Genomic DNA, 25,145 nt, shown 5'->3' with positions numbered 1-25,145 from the left:
AGGGAGCATCCTGTACAGATGACAGACGCTCACCACATGGCCATCGAGATGGCTCAGTGGGTAAATGTTTGCTGCCAAGCCTGAAAACCTGAGTTTGACCCCGAGATACATAGAGGAAGGAGGGAACTGACTCTGGGATGCTGTCCTTCGACCACACGATAGAGGGCATGCTCCAGTTAGTACATACCTAACGTTTAAGTCCGTAGCTTAAACGATAAGCAAATGTAGTCTTAGAAATAAGTCTCGCTATAGAGGGCAGCTGTGGGCCGGCAAGATTGGTTAACAACAGTGGGGCTTGTGTGTAAGCCTGGTGCCCTGAGCCCAATCCAGACAGAAAGACAAGAAGAGAAAGAACACAGGCAGCTGTAACCTTTCCAGGGTTAACTACGCTCATCTGCTCCTTAGATCACTGGGACCAACCTGACTGGTTTTTGTTTGGTTTGGTTTGGTTTTGGTTTTTCAAGACAAGGTTTTTCTGTGTAGCCTGCCTCTGCCTCCCAAGTGCTGGAATTAAAGGCATGCGCCACCACTGCCCAGCTGCCTGAGTCTTTTTTTAAAGATTTATTTATTTTTATTTTGTGTGTGTAAGTGGTTTGTACATGTATTTATATACACAGAGCATCTGCCTGGTGCTTATTGGCCAGAAGAGGGTGTAGGTCCTCTGGAACTAGAGCTGCAGAGCTCTGTAAGCTGCCATGTGGGTGCTGGGAACTGAGCCCAAGTCTTCTGAAAGAGAAGCTGTGCCGTCTCTCCAGCCCCATAGCTTTTGGGTTTTGCCACCATCTTTTTCAGTAACGTACATTATACATTCTCTTCATCTTAAGGACAGACTTTTAGAGGAAAGGGGAGAAAAATGCACCTGAGTACTTGAGAAAGCACTGCATACTCTGATCAGCTGCAGGTGAGAAAGCCTTGCATGGTTGGCTGAGTCACACCCTCTTCTCAGCTCCCAACCCTTTCCTGGTGTTGGCTAGGCATGGTGGCACATACCTTTAATAGCAGCACTCAGAAGACAGGCAAACTGATCTGTTGAGTTCAAGGCCGGCCTGGTCCACAGAGCAAGTTCTGGGACAGCCAGGGCCACACAGAGAACCTGTCCGGGGTGGGGGAGGCAGGAAATCCAGGTATGTGATTGAAATAAGCCCAAGGAGGGTAGAATTGGAACGGTTATTTGAACCTTAAGGAGAAGAGTTTGGGGGACTTCATTGTCAGATCTAAAGTCCCATCACATGACTATGACTTGAGCAGAGGTTCCTTTCCTGCCGTGGGTATAGCTTGGCGGTCCAGCACATAGTTAGCATGGCAAAGCTCTGGGTTCGATCCCTGGTACTTGGGGTGGGATGCCACAGTATTGGGTAGAAATCTCCCCTTCCTGATAAGCCAGTACTGACCTGCTCTGTGCAAACACTCAGAGAAGAGCTGCTCTGTGGGGGATGGGAGGAGTCAGGGTCGAGCCCTGCCCCGGACCTCCTGGTTCCAATTTCTGCCTGTCAGCTGTGCTCGCAGCTGTCCACTGCCCTCCAGCTCTGTCACTTCAGCTCTGCCACCACGGTGAGAGGCTCCAAGGCCTACCTACTAACACTGTCTGGGTAGCTGGTGTGGGTCCAGAAGGTACCAGAAGGGGGGCTTACCCTGGAGGAAGAGGGCTAACCCTCCCAGCAGCGCCGTCAAGGTCTCAGAGACGCCCTTTCCACAGTGACCTGACTTAGGGAGTCGTGGAAGTAAGTGGTCTCTTCATTGTCCTTCCATTTCTCCTCCCCTGAGTCTGCTGGTCTGCCTTGTCTGTTTCTCCTCACCTGTGAGTAGTCTGGGGTTTGGAAGTGAAATTGTCCTAGTTCAGGATGAGCCAAGATTGGAGGAGGGGGTAGGGTGTGGTGGGGTCCAGGGAATAGAGTAGTAAGGGAAGGAGAGGCTCATATTACTCTGAAGACCTAAAATAGCTGAGGCCTAAGGCAGGCCAGGAAAGAACTAGGCACAAGGCCCCCAAGGCTCAGGAGAGAGGCAGGAGAGGGCAGATCTCAAGACACACCTTCACACACGCAGACAGGTTAGCAGTGCTAACCAGGTTAACCTCCTGAAGCCATGAGAAAATGCATGCCATCAATCAGAACTATCTGTAAGACAGCCGTTCTCAACCTGTGGGTCGCACGGCAGATGGCCCGCTCGTCAGACATTTACATTACAATCCCTAACAGCAGCAAAATGATAGTTGTGAAGGAGCAATGAGATAGTTTTATGGGTCACCGCCACAGGTTCCTCAGCGTTAGGGCCACAGTGTTAGGAAGGCTGAGAAGCGCAGCTGTAGAACCTGGATGCTGATGGCCACAAGCAGCGTATGGGAGTGGTAGACTCTGGCGCTGTCCCTTACTGTGGGAAGTATCAGTTTAAGGAACTGGTTGGGAAGTCTTTCCTCTGTTGGACATTTCTGGGGTGGGAGGACCTCCCTAGAATCTGTTCATAAGCTCTGACAAAGCTGTCTAACCAAGGCTTCTCCCAAAGCCTCCCCCGTCAAGGGCCACCCTACTGTTTGCAGCAGGAGTGCCGGGATAGAAGAACAGCAGACCTAATCTAAAAACAGATTAGATCTCATAGTGGGGTCCAACCTCTTGTAGGATGACAGAAAAGGAGGTGGTGGAGTCCCCTCAGCCCCCCTTTCCAGGAGAGACTCCGCAAAGTGGGGTGAGTCTAGACCTGTGTCCACTGTTGGGGAGGGGGTCCAAAGGGTTGGGAAGCCATCACAGCATCTGAAGGCACCTGCTTGGATTGATACCACTTGTGTGAGACTCATTTATTATTTGGGCCAGCCAACACCTGCAACACCCAGCCTCCTAATCCCAGGGACGTTGCTTTCCCATCACTAAAAAATGAGAACGTGTCTGTCATTTAATGTTGGGTTTCCTTCACCCCTCCCTCAGCTACAGCGACTGAAGCAGTTATTCAAGAAGGGCTCTCCAGAGACAGCAGAGACAGAGCCTCCCCCAGAGCCCCAGGCCAATGGAGAGGCAGTGGGGGCTGGGGGTGGGCCCATCTACTATATCTATGAGGAAGAGGAGGAGGAGGAGGAAGAGGAGGAACCACCCCCAGAACCTCCTAAGCTTGTCAATGACAAACCCCACAAGTTCAAAGATCACTTCTTCAAGAAGCCCAAGTTCTGTGATGTCTGCGCTCGGATGATTGTGCGTGAGTCTCGATGGGGAGCAGAGACCAGAGGATGGAAGGCCATGGGGGAGGGGCAGGGCCTAGGAGAGATGTGTCTGTGTAGACAGACTGTGGCAAGATCCACCCTGTGAAAACACGGAGGTTGACAGTAGAAGGCAGGCAGGCCAGAGCTGAAGCAGCCACAGGGTAAAAGGAAAAGGGGCGCCGGAGCCTCACTCAGATGTTCTCCCCTTAAAGTCAATAACAAGTTTGGACTCCGCTGTAAGAACTGCAAAACCAACATCCACGAGCACTGTCAGTCCTACGTGGAGATGCAGAGATGCTTCGGCAAGATCGTGAGTAGTGAGGCTCCGGGCGACGAGGTGGAAGGGAGGGTACGGGCAGTCAAGTACTCCTTGCTGGCCCCGAAAGCTAGTCCACACATCTGCTTTCCCTTACTTTAAGAGGGGCAGAGCACTCACTCATTGGAGGTGGGATCCTGGACCCCGCCTTGCTGCTCCTAATGCTCTCCCCATCCCGCCCTACAGCCGCCTGGTTTCCATCGGGCCTATAGCTCTCCTCTCTACAGCAACCAACAGTATGCTTGTGTCAAAGATCTCTGTAAGTGCCCATAAATGACCAGAGGGAGGGGGCAGGCCTCTGAGGTGGTGTCATTTCCCCCTTAGGAAAATAGATTCTGAAGTGGGGTCGTTCTATCTCCAGAGCTCTCCCTCAGTTAGACTTTTTTACAGCCATTTCTGGATACAGTGGTTAGTTAGTCCATTGGTTTGTAGCCAAGAGAGACGTGAGTGAGCAAACCAGAGGTAGAGACAAGGACGGAACCTTAATCTGCTCCCTTTAAACCATTTCTAAGCAAGAACTAAGATTTAGGCTGTTTTTACCCTGTTACAGAGTGATGCCACATCTGGAGCCAGCTCATGAGCTATGAATATCCCCCTGGACAAGTTCCTAATCTGGCATCCCTTAAAAGTGTATTCCTTCAGATTGCACTGATGGTACAGGCCTTGAATCCAGCACTCACAAGGCAGAGGCAGGCAGATCTCTCTGACTTCCATACATAGCCAGGGCAACATCGCAAGACTGTCTCAAAAAAGGAAACACAGCGACAGGCCTATGTGTGAAGCCCACATTTCTTTTGGACACTGGGTGGGCACAGAGGCTGGAAATACTCAAATGTATTTGGCAGAGAGGCCGGATTCTGTGAAGAGTGTGGGTACAAAAGAACGTGCCCACGGCAGCACGGCGGGCTTGCACATGTGTCACTTAACCAAAGAGAAGAAGCAGGACAGTGGTGACCCCAGCATGTCCCAACTCCCAAGACATTTACCAGCGCCTTCTTTCCAACACTGTTCTGCCTGGAAGGGGTCCCTGTCACAAGGCACTCCCATTAGTGGTTTAGAGCCCTTACAGACTGGTGACCTAGGTGTTACACAGCTGGCCCTTCCCTCTCCCCTCCATCCCCAGCACCGGCTGAATCCAGACACCCCTCTGAGAGGTCTCTCTCCTCCAACCCCTCCTCATCCTTCCCGGTAATGTCTTCTTCCCCACATCCAGCTGCTGCCAATCGCAATGACCCCGTGTTTGAAACCCTGCGCGTTGGGGTGATCATGGCAAACAAGGAACGGAAGAAGGGTCAGGCGGACAAGAAGAACGTAAGTATCATATGCCCCCCACAGAGGCTCCGTGGGTCAGGTCATTTCCCCCTCAGGAAAACCAACAGAAACTCTGACCCCAACTGGTGTGGCATAACCAGACAGAAATAGTGCTGTGTGAGTTTTTAGATTTTTTTTTTTTGTATTTACACACCTCACTGTGGGCCTCTGCATGAGAATTCCTGCCATAGGGCTGAGAATGTAGATCAGTGGTTGGGTACTTGCCGCGTGCGTGCGTGCACGCAAGACATCCTGGTTTAATACCCAGTCAGGCAAGACCTGTGCCTTTTTACATTTGGAGGAGAGAATTGGTCATTCCAAGTAAGGAAAGAACTATAGAGCCAGCAGGTGTCTGTGAAGAACTTCTGATATGAGTACTCATCTCGGGGATGAGACCGAGGTACAACGCCACAGGTCAAGGGCAAAAAACTTTCGAGCTCGGTAATGCCAGAAATGTGTTTGCCTGGGCAAGAGATTAATTTCTCCCTGGACAACCTTATGAACTAATATGAGTGGTGTTAGTTAAGCCAATTCCAGTTCTGGGGTCTCTGTAGGCACCAGGCATGCACGTGGTATACAGATGCCCGTGCAGGCAAAGCATGCATACGCATAAAATGAAAATAAAGTCTTGGGGGAGAGCAGCAAGTCCGCATTACCTCTCTACCAAGCCCCTCCCCCCTCTTTAAAGGAGACAAGTCTCCTTGTAAGTGAGCATGATCTTGAATGTCCTCTGGTCCTCTGGCCTTCATTCCCCAATGTTACCAATGTCACCATGCCTGCTTTGTGTGACCAGGGCCTAATGCATTCTGGGCAAGCATTCTATCAAGAAAACCACATCTCTAGCACACACTCCTGTTCCATCTACTCTGAGGGTCTTGCTATACAGACATGGCCTTGAGCTCGTCATCTTCCCGTTTCGGCCTCTCAGGGCCAGAATGGGGGAGGGGGGCATGCACCACTTTGTCAAGCTCTAATAACTTGATACCTCATAAGAGAGAATTTACTTTCCATGGATGGGAGGAAAAAAACTACCCAGAAACAAAGCTAAAGATCTGATCTCAAAATAGTTGCTATAAAGCTTAGGCACAGGTAACAAGTTTCAGTCATTTTACTATGAGTTACTAGGCTGTTTCAGGAAAACGCCCACATTCTTAGATCCTGTTCTCAACAAGGAAATGTGAAAAGTTGTTGCCAGATAGGTGAGGTGAGGTGAGGTGAGCCTGTTGCCCCAGCCCTGGGGAGCTGGAGGCCAGGAGATGAGAAATCCAGGTCTGTTCCAAGTACGGAAAGCACAGAGCTGATGAGACTGTCTCAAAACGACCAAGAGGAAAGGAGAAAACCAGGCTGCCCCCCCCACCTTTTCTTACACACTGGAATATAATTTTTTGTATTTATTTATTTCGTGTATGTACACCATGAGTACACCGTTGCTGTCTTCAGACGCACCAGAAGAGGGCATCAGATCCCCATTACAGATGGCTGTGAGTCACCTTGTGGTTGCTGGGGATTGAACTCAGGACCTCTGGAAGAGCAGTCAGTGTTTTTATAACCACTGAGTCATCTCTCCAGCCCCACACTGGAGTATTTTTAAGCAGACAGTATAATGAAGGGCCTAAAATCTGGATCACAGGGGTGACTTGAAAGGACTAAAGAATACTGGTTGCGAGGTAGTGCAGTGGTGGCGCGTGCCTTTAATCCCAGCACTTGGAAGGCAAAGGCACGCGGATTTCTGAGTTCGTCTATAGAGTGAGTTCCAGGACAGCCAAGGCTACACAGAGAAACCCTGTCTCAAAAAACAAAAACAAACAAACAAACAAGCACTATTGCCCTAGTACTCTCTGGCCTACCTGGAGAAAGCACAGGATCCCAAGAGGACAGCCTGTCTCTAACTCGGTGTTCCCCTCTAGCCTCTGGCAGCCATGATGGAGGAGGAGCCAGAGTCAGCCAGGCCAGAGGAGGGCAAGTCCCAGGAGGGTGAGTGTGACTCATCTGCAGCCACAGAGATGGGCTGGGGTGGAGTCGTGGGTTTAGCTGCTGTATGGAGGAGGAGAGCGAAAGGCTGAACCTAGGGTGAGAAAGGTCTGCCCGCGCAAGTGGGGGGAGTAATGGATGCCCTCCTGAAGGCAGAGGTGATTTGTCTGTTTTTCCCATCCAAGGAAGCAATACGGAAAAGGACAAAAAGGCGGAGAAGAAAACTCCTGATGACAAAGTAAGCCAGTCAGTCCTCCCTGTAGAACCCCGGTCCTCTTCCCAGGCAAGGTCTGACATCACTCACAGCTCTTCCATCACCCCACCCACTCTCCACCCTGAGACAGACACACAAACCGAGTCGGTAACTAACTCTTCCCTCTCTTGTGCCCCCAGCACAAGCAGCCTGGTTTCCAGCAGTCGCATTACTTTGTGGCTCTCTATCGGTTCAAAGCCCTGGAGAAGGATGATCTGGATTTTCCGTGAGGAGCCTTCAAGGGAGGCGGGAGTGTGGGGAGCACCGAGGAGTAAGAGATGAGCTCTCTGTGGGAATGGAAGAGGACAGAAGGGCGGGTACCCTGCAGCACAGCCAGGCATGGGCGTGTGAATGTAAATCACAGAGAAGATCTCCTTCCTATCCCAGGCCAGGGGAGAAGATCACAGTCATTGATGACTCCAATGAGGAGTGGTGGAGGGTAAGACAAGGCCACCGCTAAGGTGGGCGGGTAAGGCGTGGCCACTGCTAAGATGGAAGATGAGTAGTCTAGAACCTGAGATCTCCAGCGTACCCACCGCCTTCTCTAGGGGAAAATCGGAGAGAAGGTCGGATTCTTCCCTCCAAACTTCATCATTCGGGTCCGCGCTGGAGAACGTGTGCACCGCGTAACCAGATCCTTTGTGGGGAACCGCGAGATTGGGCAGATCACTCTCAAGAAGGACCAGGTATCTCGGGTACCTTAACCCAATCCGAGGCCTGGTCGCACCTCTCCATCCACGCACCTCGGAGGGAGGTCCTAACCCATTAGTGTAAACGACCCTCCCCATCGTCCCTGTGCTCCTTTTCTGCGCTTAACTTTTTTTCCTGTTCCTCAATCCTTTAAACCCCTAGATCGTAGTGCAGAAAGGAGATGAAGCTGGTGGCTACGTCAAAGTCTACACCGGCCGCAAGGTGGGGCTGTTTCCCACCGACTTCCTGGAGGAGATCTAGGTGTACCGGCGCCGCTGGCTGGAGGGAGACACCCACGCCTCGTTCTGGGCGGGGCCCAGTGCGGGCTGGGGAGGGGAGGGGCAGGAGGAGCACTGGATGAGGAGGGTCGGAAAGGCCCTCCAGAGCATAATGGCGTTTCTGGGGAGGGTCTGGCTCCCGCTTCTCTTCCCTGCTTAGGGCTTCGGATACCTGGTGCGCTGCGCAGCCTGCACTAAGTCCCACACTCCAGGTCCATCCAACCTTCAAGAGCTTGGGGGTGGGGGTGGGGAAGCATCTGCATAAGGAGGGGTAGAACGGCCAAATGTTTCGAATTTATTAAAGTTTTAATAAAAGTTAGAAAAGGTTTTTTTTTTGTTTTTTTTTTTTTTGTTTTTTTTTTTTTTAACTGCGGACGAAGAGAAGGCCTGCGGAGGGAGGGAGAATGTTCCCTAAATGCTCCACCAAATTGTCAGGTTTTGGAAATCCTAGTCAGACTTGCATCCGCTAGGCTAGGCTCCGCTAGGCTAGGCTCCTGCTGGAAGTGAAGAAAAAGTCGGACTGGAATCGCCAGCCCAGTGCCCCTGTGGTTGGGAGAATAGCACGGCAGGAGCAGGTACCTCCGCTAGACCGTGCCCATTTAGCCCTTGCAATTCTGAACCTGGCTCAGAGCCCAGCTTGGCCACCAGGGGGCGATACAAGATCTCAGTTGGAGAGAGAGGGATGGGGAGGGGCTGGAGGGGTGGCTAAGGGGAGAGAACCGGAGACACCAAGCCTGAGACCCTAGGCCTGGGAGGGGGTGGGGTGCGTGCCGTCTCCATGGCAACACTTCCTCTAGTCCTCGGGGAATGGAGCTAGCGAGGCCGGGGGGCCTAACCCCTCCCGCACCGCCCCTGCCCCAGCCCTTCTCCGACAGGTACGGAGAGGACGCCTGGCAGACAGCTAACGGGTTCTAGCGGAGACCCCCCCTGCGGCGCACCGTATGCAAATGTTATTATTTGCATATGCAAATATGCAAATGTTCCGGCCCTGGTCAGGGCGGCAGGTGGTGAGGAGCGGGAAGGTGTGCGGAAGGGAGCAGAAGGAGATGAGGAGTTTGGGGACCTAGGAGCGGACCATTGAGAAGCAGCTTGGGGTGGTCGCTCGAGTGGGGCAGGCGGAGGGTCTAGGGTTTGATAGAGGGTGGGGGAGGGTCGGCCTGGCCAGCCAGAAGCTCCTCTTCTACTCTATGGGTTGTCTGCCAGGACTGAGGTTGGCACCGCCTGGCAAGGTTGGCAGCGGGAGCCCGGGCACCATCTGCTGCTGGAGGAGGGGGGAGGGCAGAGGCTCAGCTGGGCTGGGAAGAGGAGGGCCCCGGGACGGGCACCCCCTCCCCTTCCGTACAGAAAGATGAGGTGTGCTGGGGGTAGGGAAGCACACAACAACTCGCTGCAAAAACCAGGTTTAGTTTCTTGTTCCCTTCGCCCTTGGCTGTCACACTCGAAGCCTAGTGATGTGAGGGCCAGGATCTTAGAGGAACGCTCAGAAAGTCGACAGTCCCCCTTTTTATCATGACTGGACTGGAACAGGAGCAGATCTTAGGCACACACCCCCAAAACACACAAGTCAACCTTTTGCCCCATCCCTCCTGGGACTCTGCCTACCACACGCAGGTGAGGGAAGGACGCTGCCTGCAGTCATCAAGAGGTCTGAGGGATTCCCAATCTGAGCCGCCCCCCCCCACTGTCAAGAGCCCCCCAAAAATACTGAAGCAAAACCAATTTACTGGCTCATTGGGCGGCAGTGTTGATGTAGGGGTGTCGAGCAGCCAGAGCGGCTGTTCTCTCCCTATACTTGCAGGGCGCACCCCCCTTCTCCCTCGCCTTACTGAGCCGGCAGCTGTCCCTAATTAGAGCGGCGGTTTAATTGGATTTATCAGCAGTTAATAGGAAATTAAGCAAAGGGCCCGAGAGAAGGGGGGCGGGAGGAGCCGGGAGACACAGGCTGTGCTTAACCAGAAGGAGGGTGCTGGGGTCCCAGGATTGGAGGACACTGTCCTGGCTGAGCCCGGTGATCAGGTGATCACACCTCCCCTCAGTACCCTGCCAGTCCCGAGAGAGGGCAGGAGGTAGGACAGGGACACTGTTTGCCCTGGTGCCTCCCACTCCCACAAGCCAGCTGCCTGGTGATGGATGGCCGTGCCACACTCTGCAAAGGTCATAAGTCTAGGCCAAGGAGCAGACGGAATGGAATGTAGATGAGAGGAAGGGCGTTCCGGGGTCCAGGATGCAGTGCACCCCTCCCCCAGGTTCTTATTGCTATTGCAGGGTGGGGGGAGAGATTGTCCTTCTCTGATGACTAGGCAGCATGCCTGAGAAGGTGAGGGACAGACTGACTGCCCCCGTCTCCAGTGTGCTCTCACCTCAGCTGGGACTCCTGGGAAATCTCTTCATGGCCCAGCCATCTCCCTTCCAAATGCTTAAGCAGGGGTTGTCGGGTCTGATGGGAGTATCGCAGCAGGGACGGAGGAGCTGTGTACCTGAAGGTCTGGGAAGGAAACTTGTGGGCCAATCAAGCCAGGGCCACGGGCCTCTGAGTCCACAGCCCCAGGCGGCTCCTGTCACCACCCCCTCATTACACTGCTAGGCTAATGTGGCCTAACAAGGCTTGCTGGGAGACCCAGTAACTTCTCTCACACACTCAGCCCCTCAGGGCACAAATGGCGGTGCCTGCATGTGCCCCGGTGGATGTGCCCCTGGGTCTCCTCCTCTGCGCTCCCAGTATATGGTCTATGTGTGACTGGGCGTGTGATGTGTGTCTACATCCCAACTCCAGATGTTCCTGTATGTGTTTCCATTTTGTCAGTGCCTCTGGGTCTATACTGTCTGGTTTGTCTACTCCCCCCCCCTCCATTTCCATGATTTCTGTTTATAAGTCTCAGGGTGGCTAGGTGTGTTGAGCGTTCTTTCAAACATGCTCTGACATGCATGTCAATCTGTCTATGCACTCTCTTAGTCTGGATGTGTCCCCATGTGCGGGCACCACTGCCTGCAGGAACATATGTGTGAAAATCAAGAGCCACTGCTGTGTGTTTGTGTGTCACAGCCTACGTGTATGTGTGTGTGTGTGAGAGAGAGAGAGAGAGGCTTACGTGTGTGTGTGTGTGTGTGTGTGTGAGAGAGAGAGAGAGAGAGAGAGAGAGAGGCTTACGTGTGTGTGTCTGTGTGTGTGTGTGTGAGAGAGAGAGAGGCTTGCGTGTGTGTGTGTGTGTGCGTGCGCGCGCGCTCGCTGCTCTGGTGCCTGCTTGCAGGTGTGTGTGTCTCGGTGACAGTGCGTGGGCGTGTGCCTGGGTGTGAGCTGCGCGGCAGCAAGTACCCGAATGACAGTGTGACGCCCGCGCCCGCGCGCGTTCCCGTGCGCGAGAGCCTCTGATTGAGTCTCCCGCCCCCGCTTCTTTCTCTCCCCATTTCTATTCCTCTCTCCTTTCCCGGCCGGCTCGCCGTCCGCATCATCTCCATCCATTATTGAAGAAACAGCCGCGTCCTCTCCAATCACATCAACACCCCGCCCCCTCCCTGTTCTGCTCGCCCCGTGGCCCCTCTGGCTGCTGGGGAGGAGGGGATGCCCAGGCGTAGCGGGAGCCCTGGGCAGAAGTGGGTTCATGACCCTGTGCCCCGGTCTGGGCAAGGCACCGGGACACCAGGGTCCCTGGCGGTGAGCGCTTTGCATAAACAGATGGCGCGGCGTCTTTGTCTCGCTTGCTAGCCTGCTTGCCGCCAGGCTCCCGGCTCCACTTGTGTCTGGCTGATGCAATCACGATCATCTCAGAGCCTCAGGACCCAGCGCCCTTAATAGTGGCAGCGGGGGTCAAGGGCCCGAGGGGCTCCTGAGCAGATGCAGGGCATTGTGGCTTCCCTCTCGGGCGCCCTCTCCAGTACCTCAGCTGCAGCGGGAAGAAGAGGCCGATGACAGGAATGTGGAAGAGATGGGAGGGGACCCTGAGCAGCGCCCCAAGGTGTCCGCGGGCTGTTCTGTTGGGTTGCTGCAGCTCCCTTCCCTGGGGACAGGAACTAAGCCACAGAATAGAAATGGAGCTAAAGGAGAGAGAGAGAGAGAGAGAGAGAGAGAGAGAGAGAGAGAGAGAGAGAGAGAGAGAGAGAGAGAGAGAGAGAGAGAGATTTGCTAAGAGCATGGGAGAGAGGTGTAGAGGGAAGGAGACCCGACACACAGAGGCAGAAGGACTAGGTAGATTGAGAGCAGAGTGTCAGAGCGGCACAGACAAACCTGAAGATGTGAAGCTAGAGACAGTCTGAAGAAAGGAGCAGAAAGAACCTGGGGGCTTAGGGGAGGCCAAGTGAGAGGGAAGCCCCGGTAGTGCTAGGACAGAGAATGCCCCAGGTGTCTGAGGCTCCAGCCTGAACATGGATGCCGTCGGCGCCTGGCGAGATGGAGTCTTCCTCCTCCCGTCTATGTCGTCTGAGAGACTCCACTACCTTGATTGCATGAGCGAGTGAGCCACCAGGCACAGACCTGTATGCACACTCCAGACTTAACTTGAACAAACACTGGAAATGCAGAGCAGGCGCTGGCCGACAGGGGGAACCCGAGACTTCTTCCCCGAGCCTGGGAGCGGCTCGGCCTCCAGAGGGCGCCGGCACCCACGGACCGCCGTAATCGGCTCGCTCCGGAGAGCACAGCTGCATTTGACTTGCCGCGCCGCCAGCCCCGCGGATTAGTATCCTGGAGCGGTTTAGAGTTGAAGAGTCTGGTCCCCTAGGGACCACGGGTCGCGCCTAATCCTCAGCTAACGACTCCCGCTGTCCCTCACCTACTGGGCCAGCATGCCCTGAGTTATCGTAGGGGGAAAGTGCAAGGAAGGAGGTGGGGGTGAGACCTGGAACCCCAAAGACCACGATCCAAACATGGGAACACAGGAGGGGAGGGGGGCTCTCACAGACGGGCCCACAGAGACCCCCGGATCAGGAGCATGCAAAGCGACGAGAAATCGTGGAAAGGCAAAAGCAGAAGCGACAGTGTAATAGCTGAGCGGTCTGGAGACCTAAGGGAGGAGAAACGGTGGAGCTTCCAGAACAGAAAGGCTCTGGGTCTAGGTCATCAGAACCAGGCAAGCGAGGGCCAAGAGCAAAGGGGCATAAAGCAAGGGCCAGATGTCCCTCCCGGAGTCCTGGCTCCCCAGCTGTGCCACAGAGTACCAGATGTGCAGCCCAGCTGGGCAGCTGCTGGAGCTTCAGCTCCAAGATTGGTACTTCCAGGCTTGGGGGCGCTGGTGACAGGACACACCCTCCCTGGCCCGGCCCTAGAGGTGCGGACACTCGGGAAGGGCCCTGTTCTGCTCCAGGCTCTGACAACCCATCAGCCCCCCTCCTCTACGCCCACCCCCTCCCCCACACACGTCTCAGTGAGTCTCTGTCTCTTTGTTCTCGCCATGTCTCTGACACTTTATCTCATTATCCGCCGGAGGGAGGCGGAGAGCCCGGACCCCGCAGCCTAATTACAGCAGAGCTTGTCAGCTCGAGGGGCGGGCGAGGTATCGGTGTGTAAGGAAGGGAGGGGCCCCTCGGAAAGGCTTGTCTCCCTCCCTGTACCCCAGGGAGGCAGCGGCGGTACACAGCTCATCCCAGCAGGGGCCCACCATAGTACAAGTTCTTTAGGAGAGAAATGGGGGAGCATGATCCAGCGACAGGAGCTAAGTGAGAGGGGGGTGATAGAAATTAACATGAGAGTGAGGAGGAGATGAGGTTCACTTCCTGTGACCCCCCAAAACCAGTCCTCCAAAGACGGCAGGCGGATGGGGCAAACTTCTTGCCCAGGCAATATATAGCATATACCTACCCCGCCCCCCGCCCCCGTTTCGACATCTCTTTAGCTTTCTATGGCTGCTTCCTTCATTCGGAGCTCTTCCTCTAGCCCCAAAGCCAGAGACAGGAGAATTGTGGCCTCCTCTACTTTGCCCATCCGACGCCCCTAAGCGGCTACAACTGTTGTCTTATGTCCTGAGCCGGGCAGAGACTCATACACCTGCCTCCTCCACCGCTGACCACTCCGAGCCAACCACAAGCCAGCAAAACTGCCCAGACCCAGAGGGGCTGGCTGCACTAGCCGTGCTCACTTGCCTGATACTCACGAGGCCTGCTAGCTCCAGGCGTGCGGACGAGGGGCCGCGCATGCCCCCCACCGCTCCCTGCTCCCTGCGGGGGACACCCCACATCCCCACTTTGTTAGAAGGATGTCTGCTTGTCTGTCCCACATCTGGAAGCCAGAGAGGTTCCTCCTCCCCAAGTATTAATGGTGTCTCAAAGGCCAGGGTTTCCCTTTCAGTAAGAGAGAGAGAGAGTTGTGGGGGAGGAACCTCAAGGCTTCCCCAACAACTTCCAGCCTGGTTTTGGACCTGGAACTGCAGGGAGACAGCAAGCTGGGTGCGGCTGGCGGGGCTGGGCTGACCCCTCCCCGATGGGGGGCGGGACCCCAGGGGGAGGAATTGAACAGAATCACCGCCAAGACCAGACACTGGGACAAGATGGCAGGAGACAGTCTAGGGGCCCGTTTCTACCGGCAGATAAAAAGACACCCTGGGGTGAGTTCGGTCCCCAGATCTAATTCCCCTCTTTAGAGGACCCTGCTTCTTGATCCCCTCCCCCCACCCCAAATCCTCCTTCCTGTCCGGTTTCCTTAATGTTCCCAAGTTTTCCCAGGGACATTCCATGTCCTTCCTCTCTCTGCAATATACTCGATGTCCCTGCAACCTGCCTTGGACAGGATCACTATAGAGTAAGGGGCAGTGTGCTGAAGATGTGGCTGTAGGTCTCAGGCCCTACTCCCTGGGACGGTGGCATCAGACCTTTAGTGAAGATAAAGGGACAGAAAGCTGGGCCGAGTGAGCGGGAGCCGGGCAGAGCTCGGCCCCTGAGAGTGCCTGGTTTTTCTGCAGCTCATCCCCATGATTGGCTTCATCTGCTTGGGCATGGGCAGCGCCGGACTCTACTTGCTGCGACTCGCCCTGCGCAGCCCTGATGTCTGGTAACAACGGGTTTGGGGAGGCAAGGGGACAGGGTTGGAGGAAAATGGACCGGTCTAAGGTGTGACCCTGGAAGGACCCTCGGTCTGTGCCTGTCCTCTCCACCGCCACCCAGCATTTCCGAGGGCTGGAGTGTCCCAGACTGAGTGGTGGGCTAGCCACTGACAGCGACCCGAGAGACCCTCGACTCCCATCTGGACCACCTGGTGGCTCACTGTCAGTGGCTAGCCACGTGGGGCAGCTGAAATCCCAGCAGCTCCTCGCCAGAGTTGCCATGGCGACACAGCTCCACCAGCCTTCAGGTACCTGTGCCTGACCGGAAGTGCTGGAGCTCTGGCAGTGTGGGACTCGAGGCATCCGGGGGGTCCTTTTGACAAGCAGAAGGCCAAAGCGCCCACCCACTGATCCTGGGGTCTGAGGCACACCACTGAATGTGCTGTCCTTCGGGGTTTCCGCCTGACTCCCAGGACCCTGCTCTGAGCGGTTAGGCAAGGGAGGCAGGAGCCCTGGGAGTCTAGAGGCTCGAATGCCGCCTGGTCATCAGCTGCCAGGATTCTTGCCAGCACCTGCCGACACGCCCCCTTCTCTGTCAGTCTTTAGGAAACGTGCTCCCTCCTCAGGGTGGGGAACCGGGGGTGGTGACACTGAGGTCATGTTTAATGCCAAAGTCCTGGTTCCCAGAAAAGAAACTTTAACCCTCCTGTCCCGTTCACAGCTGGGACAGGAAGAACAACCCTGAGCCCTGGAACCGCTTGAGCCCCAACGACCAGTACAAGGTAACTGTAGACACTGTTGTCTTCTCCCCTTCCCTCCTAGTCCCTAAGTCAGTACCACACACAAGCCCGGGAGGCAAGAGCCGCTTTCTCAACTCTTTTCCCTCTCCACAGTTCCTGGCTGTCTCCACCGACTACAAGAAGCTGAAGAAGGACCGGCCAGACTTCTAAGCCAGGGCGGGAGGGTTCTGCGTAAATCACTCTCTCCACTCCCTGCCCCAGACCCTGGGGCGTCAGTCTAGCTGCATCGCCCAGCTTCTGCTTACTCGGGCTGGATTCCCACGCAGAGGGGAGGCCGCCCCACCCCCACCCCTCCCTTGCTCCCAGGAGAGGAAAAGCCTCTGACCCTCAGCTTGAGTCCCACGTGGGGGAGGGGACTCGCCCGCAGGCAACAGTTGGGGTTGACCCAAAAAGCCCAAGCCAGTCCCCCTTTCCTCCTGCCCCTCCCCATGCCTGACTGGGCGTGGCACGGGCTACGTGTTGAGCATGTCCTCCGTGTGCCAATGGCAAGCAGGGGCCTGAGTGCCAGCGACGTGGCAGGCCGTTAGTGTTTGTTTTGAGCAGGGTTCAGGCGAGGGCGGCATCTGTCCAGGCCCGACTGGGCTCCGCCTGGGTACCCAGCCTGCCTAGGATGGGGTACCTCTACCATGCAGTGAGCTCCTTTCCTGCCCAAGCCTGCAGCCCCCCATCGAGGACACCCCGCCCGCCTTGCACCTGGGCAGTCGCCTCTCCCCGCCCCTCCTTCCCCTTGCTTCTCTGTCCCTGGGGATCAAACAGAAGCAGCCGTGGGCAAAATACAATTTCATTTAACAAATTGAATTTGCTGCGCCTGCTAATCACGTCTGGTGTCGGCTCTGATCAGAGAGGAGGCTACAGCCCCGGGGGTCCTTGTGGTGGTGGGAGGGAAGGAGAAATACTGTTGAGGGAGCCGAGAATCACTGGCTGGCCCAGGGGACCCTTCCCACAGAAATAGGAACTCTGGGCAGGTTAGCATTTTATTAGATAAAAACAGGAAGGAGGGTGCGTCCCCACCCCTTCCTCTGGCTCAGCTCGCAAGTCCCCTTCCCCAAGAAAGAGCAGGAGTCTGTAACACTGAGATGTGGAGAGTCTGGGCCGAAAGCTGGGTGTCATGGTGCATACCTATGACGCCGGCACTTGGAAGATGGAGGTAGGAGGGTCAGTTCAAGGCCAGTCTCAGCTAAGTGAGACCCCCATCCCAAAAACAAGCCGGATGTGGATTGGGTGCTTCTTGTAGACATGGTTACAAATCAGAAATCTCAGCTACAAATTCTGGAGGGGAGTTTATGCCTGGCTCTTGCCCTAATGGAAGGCCTCCCTCCCTCCACTAAAACCCAAAGAGATGGGGGACTGGGGGACATCTCTTCCCGTGGAAGAAAGGTTAACTTCCGGTCTGTGGGCTTTGACTGCCAGGTGTCCTCAGCGTTCATCAAAGCCAGGCATCGGGAAGCCTCTGGCGAACTGCTCCACCTGCTGCCGGAGCCGGGCCAGGCGCTGACTTGTTTCTGGGTCCTTGAGCAGGAAGGATTTGAAATCCTGGAGCTTGGCTGAGGAGGGTGGAGGAGCAGGTCAGGGGGCCGCTCGCTGGGCAGGGGGCCGCTCGCTGGGCAGGGCCAGGAGCTAGGACGCAGGGCAGGGCCTACGCGGGTGAAGCTGGTCGATCTCAGCCCTCTGGAGCCACTCACTCACTCACCGGTCTTGCGCTTCACCTCCAAGCCAATGTTGACTCCTTCGTCGATAAAATCAACGACTCTGCGGAAGTCATCCTCACGGAACTGGCGAGAAGTCAAAGCTGGGGCCCCTGGGAGGGGGAGGAGAAGACAATTGGCAGAGCCAACCCCCAACCCCAGGGTGGGTGGAAACCTTCCCTGCTCAGACCCCAGGTCTCACCGAGCCTTAAGCCTCCCGGGGTAATGGCGCTCCGGTCTCCAGGGCAGGTGTTCTTGTTGGCTGTGATGGAGACAAGCTCCAACACACGCTCGGCTCGGGCTCCGTCCAGGCCCTTGGGCCGCAGGTCCACCAGCACCAGGTGGGTGTCGGTGCCACCTGAGGGGGGACAGTGACAGGGGACTGGGGTGTCCCGAGCCTCTGCATGAGGCCACAAAGACCTTCACCCACCCCCCCTGGCTTACCGGACACCAGCGAGTATCCTCGCTTGAGCAGGGCATCGGCCATGGCCTGGGCGTTCCTCAACACTTGTAAGGAGTACTCCCGGAACATAGGGGTGCAGGCCTGCAGAGGAGACAATAGCTCCTGTCACCCCAGGGCTGAGGAAAGGCCCTGTGGACTCCGTGACCCCGGCTTTGCCGCCTCCCAGCTGAGCCGTTTCCCTTCCACCAGCCCCAGCTTGAGGCGCAAGAAGGTAAGGAAGCAGAACGTCCGGACCAATGCGCCCCGACTCAAAGGAAGTCCCCCCCACACCTGCTTGAGAGCCACGGCTACTGCAGCGATGGCGTGGTTGTGGGGGCCCCCCTGTAGGGATGGGAACACGGCGAAGTTGATTCGGTCCTCAAAAGTGTAAGGGATCTCCTGTCCAGTCTTGGGGTCTACGGTCCGCACTCCCCTCCGGTAAAAGATGAGTCCAGACCTGCGTGGAAGACGCATGGTCAGACTCTAAAAGGAAGGGCAATTGCTGGAGACAGGAAGATGGCTGGCTAGCTTAGGCGCGCAGGGGACCTGGGTCCCAAGGGGAGAAGCTCTGACCCCGGGGAATTCTGACCTGGCCCCTCGAAGTGTCTTGTGAGTGGTGGATGTGACGATGTCCGCGTACTTGAAAGGTGAGGGGATCACCTTGGCGGCCACCAGGCCACTGATATGGGCCATGTCTGCCAGCAGGTGTGCCCTGACCTCATCACAGACCTGGGCAGGTAGAGAGCCAGGTCTCAGCCCAGGGACGACCGGGATAGGTACACACAAGGGCAGCTGTCCTTCCCCACCCCACCCCACCCTGCCCTGCCCCGCCCCGCAGGGTAGAGGAGTGCTTGACTGACAGTTCCAACACCAACCTCTCTCATGCGTGCATAGTCAATGAGGCGGGCATAGGCACTCGTGCCAGCTATGATGAGCCGAGGTCGAAAGAGTCGAGCAGTCAGCGCCAGCTGGTCGTAGTCGATGAGGCCGGTTTGGGGCTGGACAGACAGACAGACAGACAGACTGACAGCTAGAGCCCCCAGGTGGCGGCAGCTCACGCCCCTGGGCCTGGGGGCTGCCTGGGGCGCCGGCCCCTGGAACACTTACATTGAGCTTATATGGCATAGACTCGAAGAAAATGGATGTGGCGGAGATCCTCTTGACATCAGACATGTAGCCGTGGGTGAGGCTGGAAGGAAGGGGGGATCTCTGAGTGGCATGGCCCGGCTTAACCAGCACCCGGCAGACCAGTCCTGGAAACACTGGTTTTTAGCTCGACTCTCCCGCCCACCTCCTCCTTCGCACTGCTCTGCCCACCCGTGCTGGGTACTCTGTAGCCATCTTTACCAGTGGATATTCATTCACTGGCTAACTCCAGTCCTGGGTTGTCACTGCCCAGCACACCTGAGCCACCCAGCCCCACCCATACTCACTGGCCCCCATCGGGCAGGTCCAACCCCATGATCCGATCATGAGGCTGCAGAAGGGCCGTGTAGGCAGCCAGGTTGGCTGGGGACCCCGAGTATGGCTGCACATTGACGCCCCATTGTGCGGGATCCAGATCAAAGGCTTCCAAGGCCCGGCGCTGGCAGAGCAGTTCGATCTCGTCCACGACTTCCGCTCCTCCGTAATATCTGCCATGGAGACAGCCGGGCGGTGGTAGAGAAGGATGCAGAGGGAGGACCCCCCAACCAGCAGCAAAGAACCGGGCAGCCGCTGTTCCGTCAACACTAACGGGGCTCAGGAAGGTTCCGCCACTGGGGGATGCCATCCCTGCTGCTGCCCTCCAGCCCTCTGGTCTAGCCTCACCTCTTGCCAGGGTAACCCTCCGAGTACTTGTTGTTGAGACAGGACCCCAGGGCCTCCAGCGCAGCTCGGCTGCAGAAGTTCTGGGGTGGTGGGGGGGCAGTGTCAGAAGGCAATGAGCCTCTCTTCCCCTGGGCTCCCACGGCCCCACCCCTGCCAGAGCCCAAGGGCTGCAGGGGCGAGGCAGGATACGTCAAGAGCAGGGCCTGAGGCCACATTAGAAGCAACATCCTCAAAAACTCAGCTGCCTTGATGGGTGTCCCCGGCAGGCTGCCTGTCCACTCTCCCTGTGTTCCCAGGTCCCTCTTTCTTCTGACAAGAGGAGGAGGTAAGGAAAAGCGGAAGCTGTGTGACTCTAGAAGCTCCCTAACGCCCAAGTCCCCCAAACTGGCCCTGCCTTATGCTTCAGAAGACAGTACAGAGAGAGGGAAGAAAAGGCCAAGGAAAAAGCTCTTGAGTCTGACAGGGAGGCGTGGAGAAGTCACTACCGTGACCACAGGTGACGTGGTGTTCCCTGCCACGCACGCACGCACGCACTGTAGCTCTCTCTTTGACCCATATCCTCACGTCCTACCTCTGAGGCGATGAGCTCCAGGCCACGACACTGCCTGTCCTTCTCCCTCTGCAGAAGCTCCCACATCTCAGGGTCACTGTCTGATAAACTCTCCTGGCCGGTCCAGCCTCCAGCTGCTTCCCCAGCCGGCGTCTGGGCCACCTTGCTGTGCTGGGCCCGGGCAGCCATGCAGACCAGCTGACCACATCTCTGCAGAGGCTCAGGGCACAAAAGGCAGGATTAATTAAAAATTGTCCAGCTCTCTCCCAACTGCCCTCGGCCGTGGGTACAGACAGAGTCCTCTGGCTAAGTAGGCAGCCTGGTCCAGCCAGAGCCAGCTCTCTCCACCCCCACCTTCATCCTGAATGGCAAGTTCTAGAGTCAAAGGTTCAGATCATTATCCAAAGGGCAGTTTTGGTCACACCGCATCCCCAATCTCCCTCCACATCACCTTGGGTGACTCTGCAAAGTCACAGAGCAAAGCTTGTGCTCCAGAAGCCCATGTGCCCCCAATTCAGGTGAGACACACTGAGATTGCAGCGTCTCCCCCACACACAGGAACAAAAGGACCATCCTAAGATCCTGGCTGCTCTTCCAGCACCCACAAAGCAGCTTGCAACCATCTGTAACTCCAGTTCCAGGAGATCTAATGCCCTCTTCTGACCTCTGTGGGTACCCAGGCATGCACTCGGTACACATACAGTGCAGTCAAAATATTCATAAACATGGAGGGGTGGATTTCCTGCAGGGCCTCCAGACAAGACTACCTCAAAGAGAGAAGATACCAAGTTAACACGGCTTAATACCACAGGCTTTTTAAGGGTGGTTTCCAGAGCAACTAAAGTAGGAGGATAAACTTCTAAGCAGTTCTTAGAAAGAGGTGTGTACTGGCGGGAGTTGGGGTAGGGTGAAGGTGCCCAAGGGGAAGCCAAAATCTTAATTTTATCTCACACACACACACACACACAGAGCGCCTCGCTACCACCTTCCTGCCCACACAGCAGCAGGACCCTGGCGTGATGAAAGTACTGAGGCTCGGTTGCATCATCTCCATAGCCCCGAGCTGGCGGGAAAAATTCAACTAGCGCATCGAAGCCGGGAACCCCACTTGTTCGCTAGGATATTGCCAACACAGCCTCTGCGGACTTTAAGAGCCGTGTCAACTAGGCGATTAGAAGACCCTAGGGCGTCTGATCGCCAGAACTAGGGGCCCAGGCACCGCACGTGCGCTGTTTCAGGGATTTCCTGGTTAAGCATCCGTTCCCCGAGGCCCCAGAACACGTGCGGCGAGGAGCCAGGGGAACCCCACTCTGGGTGGACCTTTCCACTGGTCATCCAGTATACGGAACCCTGTTCTTACCCGAGTGGTCCGAAGCAAAGAGAAGGGGACCATCGCTACCGGAGGCCACAGGAGGAGGACCAACCACTAAGTCTGTACCAGTGTAGTACCGGGGTCGAAAACCGGCTGCTCCTAGTGCGCCTGCGCGAGAAAAATGCCCCCGTGAAGTCCGAGTGAAAGGGGCGTTTTCTGCGCGTGCGCAATATTGATCTTTTAAAGTTGCCTTCTGGGAATTGTAGTTTTTTACTTCCTCTTTCTTTCCCATCTATACACGTCCTGGTTTAGAGAGCTTTGCCTGAAAAGCTCTTAGACTTAGAGGTCCTTTTGTGTATGTGTGTGTTGTTTTTAGAGACAGGGTTTCTCTGTGTAGAAACTGGATGTCCTGGAACTCAGTCTGTAAAGCAGACTGGCCTTGAACTCAGAAATCGGCCTGCCTCTGCCTGTGCCTCCCAAGTGCTGGGATGAAAGGCATGGCAGTGTGATACCACTGCCCAGCCTAGACTTAGAGCTTTTTCATGTCCTTCTTGAAGTTCTTCAGACTTTGTTTTTCCTGCCGGTTGTCCAGACAAGCACTTTTTGGTTTGTCCATTGTTTGTTTTCGTGTGGTTTACGCCTATCAAGTATCCAGCATATGGTCCTCAGGGAGATTTTCAAGACGTATTTAGAAGGTAAATAACTATACCCAGTGGAAGCAAATATAGTTCGAAAAGGTAAAAGACCCAAAACCTTGCTTTCGGATTACAGCAGAACAGCCCCTCTGGTCCTTCGTTTCTTCTATTGTGAAACCATGACATTGTCATTCCGGCACTAGGAAAGTGGAGATGGGAAGATTGAGAGTTCAAGGCTAGCCTCAGCTACATGTGAAGTTAGAGGCCAGTGGACCTCACATGACCCCGTCACACCTTGCCCTTGCAACACAAAGAACTCTCATAGAAGAAGTTTCATTTACTATGAAACTTTGCATGTGAACATGATCTCCGATGGGCTGTCTTCTTCCCCTGACTCACAGTCTTCTCCCTCCATGTCCATGCAGCCTCAGCTGAGGGCAGAGTAGCTATCCCTCTTCTTCTCGCCTCATTTCTTATTAACATGTCGCATCCTCCCCAGCAGCCGCCCACTTCTTGAAAACTGGTCTGAGCAAACTTTCGAGTGGCAGGTTCCCTGATCTCTCCAGGGGAAGATTCTAAATGAGCTGAAAACATATTTTGTTTTGCTTGTTTGTTTGTAATTTTTTGTTGTTGTTGTTTTGCTTTTTTCCAGACAGGGTTTGTTGTAATGGCTATTCCTGGTTGTCAACTTGACTATATTTAGAATGAACTACAATCTGGATTTGGAGGGCTCGCCTGTGATCCAGATCTTGAGGCTAGAAGACACAAGTTTCTGACCTGGATCTTGGCATGGAGATCTGGAAGCATAGCCCTTTGAAAAGCTTAGGCTTAGGCAAGGTAGTAACACACCTTTAATCCCAGGAGACTGAGGCAAGGTCAGCTGGGCTACACCTTCTGCTGGAGGCCTACATAAGGACATTGGAAGAATGGAGATTCGCTCTTGCACTTACTTGCCAGCACCTCTTTGGGAAGCTGCTTCTACAGAAGGCCAGCTGACACAGCCGGGACTTGTGGGACTGAACAACTACTAGATCCTTGGACTTCCATTCACAGACAGTGGGTTAATTGGCCTATAGACTAAGTCATCACAATAAATTCCCTCAATACAGAGATACATTCTATAAGTTCTCTGTGGATCCTGGAACTCACTCAAGGCTGGCCTCAAATTCAGAGACCCACCTGCCTCTGCCTCCCTAATGCTGAGATTAAAGGCATGCGCTGGGCTTGGGGACATCTTCTTAAAGCCTCTACTTCAATTCTTCTCAAAGACACACAGCCAAACCTCTTGGAGATTCCAGTAAGCAGTGGTTTTGAGAACCACTGGCTTCCAATAGCCTAGCTGTTTTATACCTTCATTCAGTCAGAAGACTTGGAGCCACGCTGGGCACGCCTTAGCCCTGGAGACTAGAGACTCACTGACGGTCGAGCAGTGGCATTCAACACTTCGCTTTCATCTCATAGACCCAGACGAGAGGGAGGGAGAGAGGAAGACTGTGAGTCAGGTTTGGTGGTGGGTTTTGGGTTGTTTTGTTTTGTTTTTCGGGGAGTTGTTTTCGTTTTTGGAGACAGGGTTCCACTGTATAGCACTAGCTGTCCTGGAACTCTCTCTGTAAACCAGGCTGGCCTCGAACTCACAGAGCTCTGCCTGCCTCTGCCTCCCCAGTGCTGGAACTAAAGGGGTGTGCCACTAGCACGCTCATAGTGAGTGAGGTTTTTGTTTTGTTTCCAATTCAGTGCTAAAGGTAGAATCTAGAGGCTCCCGTATGTATGCTGGGGTTTTGTTATTGTTGTTTAAAAGACTTATTTATTTTATGTATATGAGTATAATGTACTGTATCTTGTACTTTGAGTATGATGTCATTGTCTTCAGACACACCAGAAGAGGGTGTCAGATCTCATTACAGATGGCTGTGAGCCACCATGTAGTTGCTGGGATTTGAACTCAGGACCTCTGGAAAGGCTGCCAGTGCTCTGAACCGCTGAGTCATCATATGTGCAGCTCTGTGGGTCCTGTTTTATTGAGGAGTTGCAAGTAAGGAGGCTGAGGCCCAAGCCCACTGATTTCAGCATTCCCACCTGGAGCTCACAGGAGGCCGGAATGTCTCTTGATGCTAATGGCCTTCTCTTTACAGCCTGGCTTCTCCCAACAGGCCCTGGATGAGGAAACCACTGCGTTCTGCCTCCACCTTCCTCCTCCTCTCACACCAACTGGCTCCTTATCCTTCCTTCCTACATGCGTTTGTGTATTGGACCTCGGGCCTCGTGCAAGCAAGAGCCACATCCGCAGCTCCAGATGTTTATGACGGGGTCAGATCCATCTCTAACTCAGAGACAGAATGAGCTGTGGGCAGTCCTGTGGACGACACTGCCCTCCTCTCTTCCCCGTGGGCCCCTTTACCAGGGACTCCAATGAAGTCAGGCTTAAGAGGAAGAGACTCTCTGTGCCTCAGCTTGTCTGCACCCCCCCCCCAGCCCCAGTCAGGGGGTCCCAAGGGGAGGGGGCTGCCGAGCTGAGAACTACTAATGAAGCCGCAGCCAATTAACGCCCGGGCCAGGGTTGGGGGCGGATAAAATTAGCAGCCAAGGCTGCAGGAGGGAGCTGAAGGCGGGGGTGGAAAGGGTGGGCAGCTGGCTGAAGGGGGCTGGTCGCTAGCTAGCGGCTACCAGCAGGAACTCCGCCCCGCCCTCCAAACCTGCGTTGGTCCCTTCCCCCCATCACCTCGTCCCAATGCTCCCTCCCTCGTCCGTCTGCAAACTCAGCGCCCACGAAATTAGGAAGGAAAAGGAAGATCGATGACTCCAGATGCCGCAAACACCGTTCCCCTTCCCTCCCAACCTTCCCCTTCCCTCCAGCCCGGTGGAGCTTACCAGGTTGTCAGCGTCTGCCTACGCTGTCCCTGCTTCTCCACCCCACTCAAGGTCTTAAACCTCCTTTCCCCTA

At 55.1% G+C, this 25,145-nt stretch overlaps 3 protein-coding genes across 5 annotated transcripts; 2 read left to right on the top strand and 1 right to left on the bottom strand.

Moving 5' to 3' along the window:
* Positions 1–2,435: 2,435 nt before the first annotated feature.
* On the top strand, positions 2,436–8,019 carry Stac3 (SH3 and cysteine rich domain 3). 2 transcript variants are annotated; one of them, XM_052165501.1, is made up of 11 exons: positions 2,436–2,679; positions 2,916–3,180; positions 3,397–3,494; positions 3,687–3,744; positions 4,714–4,811; positions 6,719–6,785; positions 6,968–7,020; positions 7,176–7,261; positions 7,423–7,474; positions 7,584–7,721; positions 7,888–8,019. In XM_052165501.1, the coding sequence occupies exons 1-11, from the start codon at positions 2,614–2,616 to the stop codon at positions 7,984–7,986; spliced, it is 1,080 nt and encodes a 359-aa protein (XP_052021461.1). In that variant the 5' UTR covers positions 2,436–2,613; the 3' UTR covers positions 7,987–8,019. The 2 variants fall into 2 exon arrangements, with proteins under 2 accessions (XP_052021461.1, XP_052021460.1); XM_052165500.1 differs by having other exon boundaries at positions 3,687–3,759.
* A 6,460-nt stretch (positions 8,020–14,479) lies between these two features.
* Positions 14,480–16,490, top strand: Ndufa4l2 (NDUFA4 mitochondrial complex associated like 2). Its single transcript, XM_052165585.1, has 4 exons — positions 14,480–14,536; positions 14,891–14,979; positions 15,693–15,753; positions 15,865–16,490. The coding sequence occupies exons 1-4, from the start codon at positions 14,480–14,482 to the stop codon at positions 15,919–15,921; spliced, it is 264 nt and encodes an 87-aa protein (XP_052021545.1). The 3' UTR covers positions 15,922–16,490.
* Positions 16,491–16,732: 242 nt separating this feature from the next.
* On the bottom strand, positions 16,733–21,751 carry Shmt2 (serine hydroxymethyltransferase 2). 2 transcript variants are annotated; one of them, XM_052165528.1, is made up of 12 exons: positions 21,618–21,751; positions 20,279–20,467; positions 19,708–19,787; positions 19,332–19,532; positions 19,006–19,087; positions 18,774–18,896; positions 18,488–18,627; positions 18,190–18,355; positions 17,901–18,000; positions 17,659–17,814; positions 17,462–17,569; positions 16,733–17,315 (listed from the first exon to the last, which is right to left on the bottom strand). In XM_052165528.1, exons 1-12 carry the CDS (start codon positions 21,648–21,650, stop codon positions 17,188–17,190), a joined length of 1,506 nt encoding a protein of 501 aa, XP_052021488.1. In that variant the 5' UTR covers positions 21,651–21,751; the 3' UTR covers positions 16,733–17,187. The 2 variants fall into 2 exon arrangements, with proteins under 2 accessions (XP_052021488.1, XP_052021487.1); XM_052165527.1 differs by having other exon boundaries at positions 20,279–20,476; positions 21,618–21,750.
* Positions 21,752–25,145: the final 3,394 nt, after the last annotated feature.

The sequence above is a fragment of the Apodemus sylvaticus genome, chromosome 20 (assembly GCF_947179515.1).
Source record: "Apodemus sylvaticus chromosome 20, mApoSyl1.1, whole genome shotgun sequence".
Lineage (NCBI taxonomy): Eukaryota > Metazoa > Chordata > Mammalia > Rodentia > Muridae > Apodemus > Apodemus sylvaticus.
This window is presented reverse-complemented; position numbering and strand designations above follow the sequence as displayed.

Bases quoted from the DNA above. Each gene is read 5' to 3' on its own strand.
- Stac3 (XM_052165500.1), top strand. From the start codon at position 2,614: ATGACAGAAAAGGAGGTGGTGGAGTCCCCTCAGCCCCCCTTTCCAGGA. The intron at 3,760-4,713 runs GTAAGTGCCCAT...CCCCACATCCAG, and splicing joins TGCTTGTGTCAAAGATCTCT to CTGCTGCCAATCGCAATGAC. The intron at 7,262-7,422 runs GTGAGGAGCCTT...TTCCTATCCCAG, and splicing joins AAGGATGATCTGGATTTTCC to GCCAGGGGAGAAGATCACAG.
- Ndufa4l2 (XM_052165585.1), top strand. From the start codon at position 14,480: ATGGCAGGAGACAGTCTAGGGGCCCGTTTCTACCGGCAGATAAAAAGA. The intron at 14,537-14,890 runs GTGAGTTCGGTC...GTTTTTCTGCAG, and splicing joins AGATAAAAAGACACCCTGGG to CTCATCCCCATGATTGGCTT. The intron at 15,754-15,864 runs GTAACTGTAGAC...CCCTCTCCACAG, and splicing joins GCCCCAACGACCAGTACAAG to TTCCTGGCTGTCTCCACCGA.
- Shmt2 (XM_052165527.1), bottom strand. From the start codon at position 21,650: ATGGTCCCCTTCTCTTTGCTTCGGACCACTCGG. The intron at 17,570-17,658 runs GTGAGACCTGGG...TCCCCCTCCCAG, and splicing joins CCCGGGAGGCTTAAGGCTCG to GGGCCCCAGCTTTGACTTCT. The intron at 17,316-17,461 runs GTGAGTGAGTGA...CACCCTCCTCAG, and splicing joins GGAGGTGAAGCGCAAGACCG to CCAAGCTCCAGGATTTCAAA.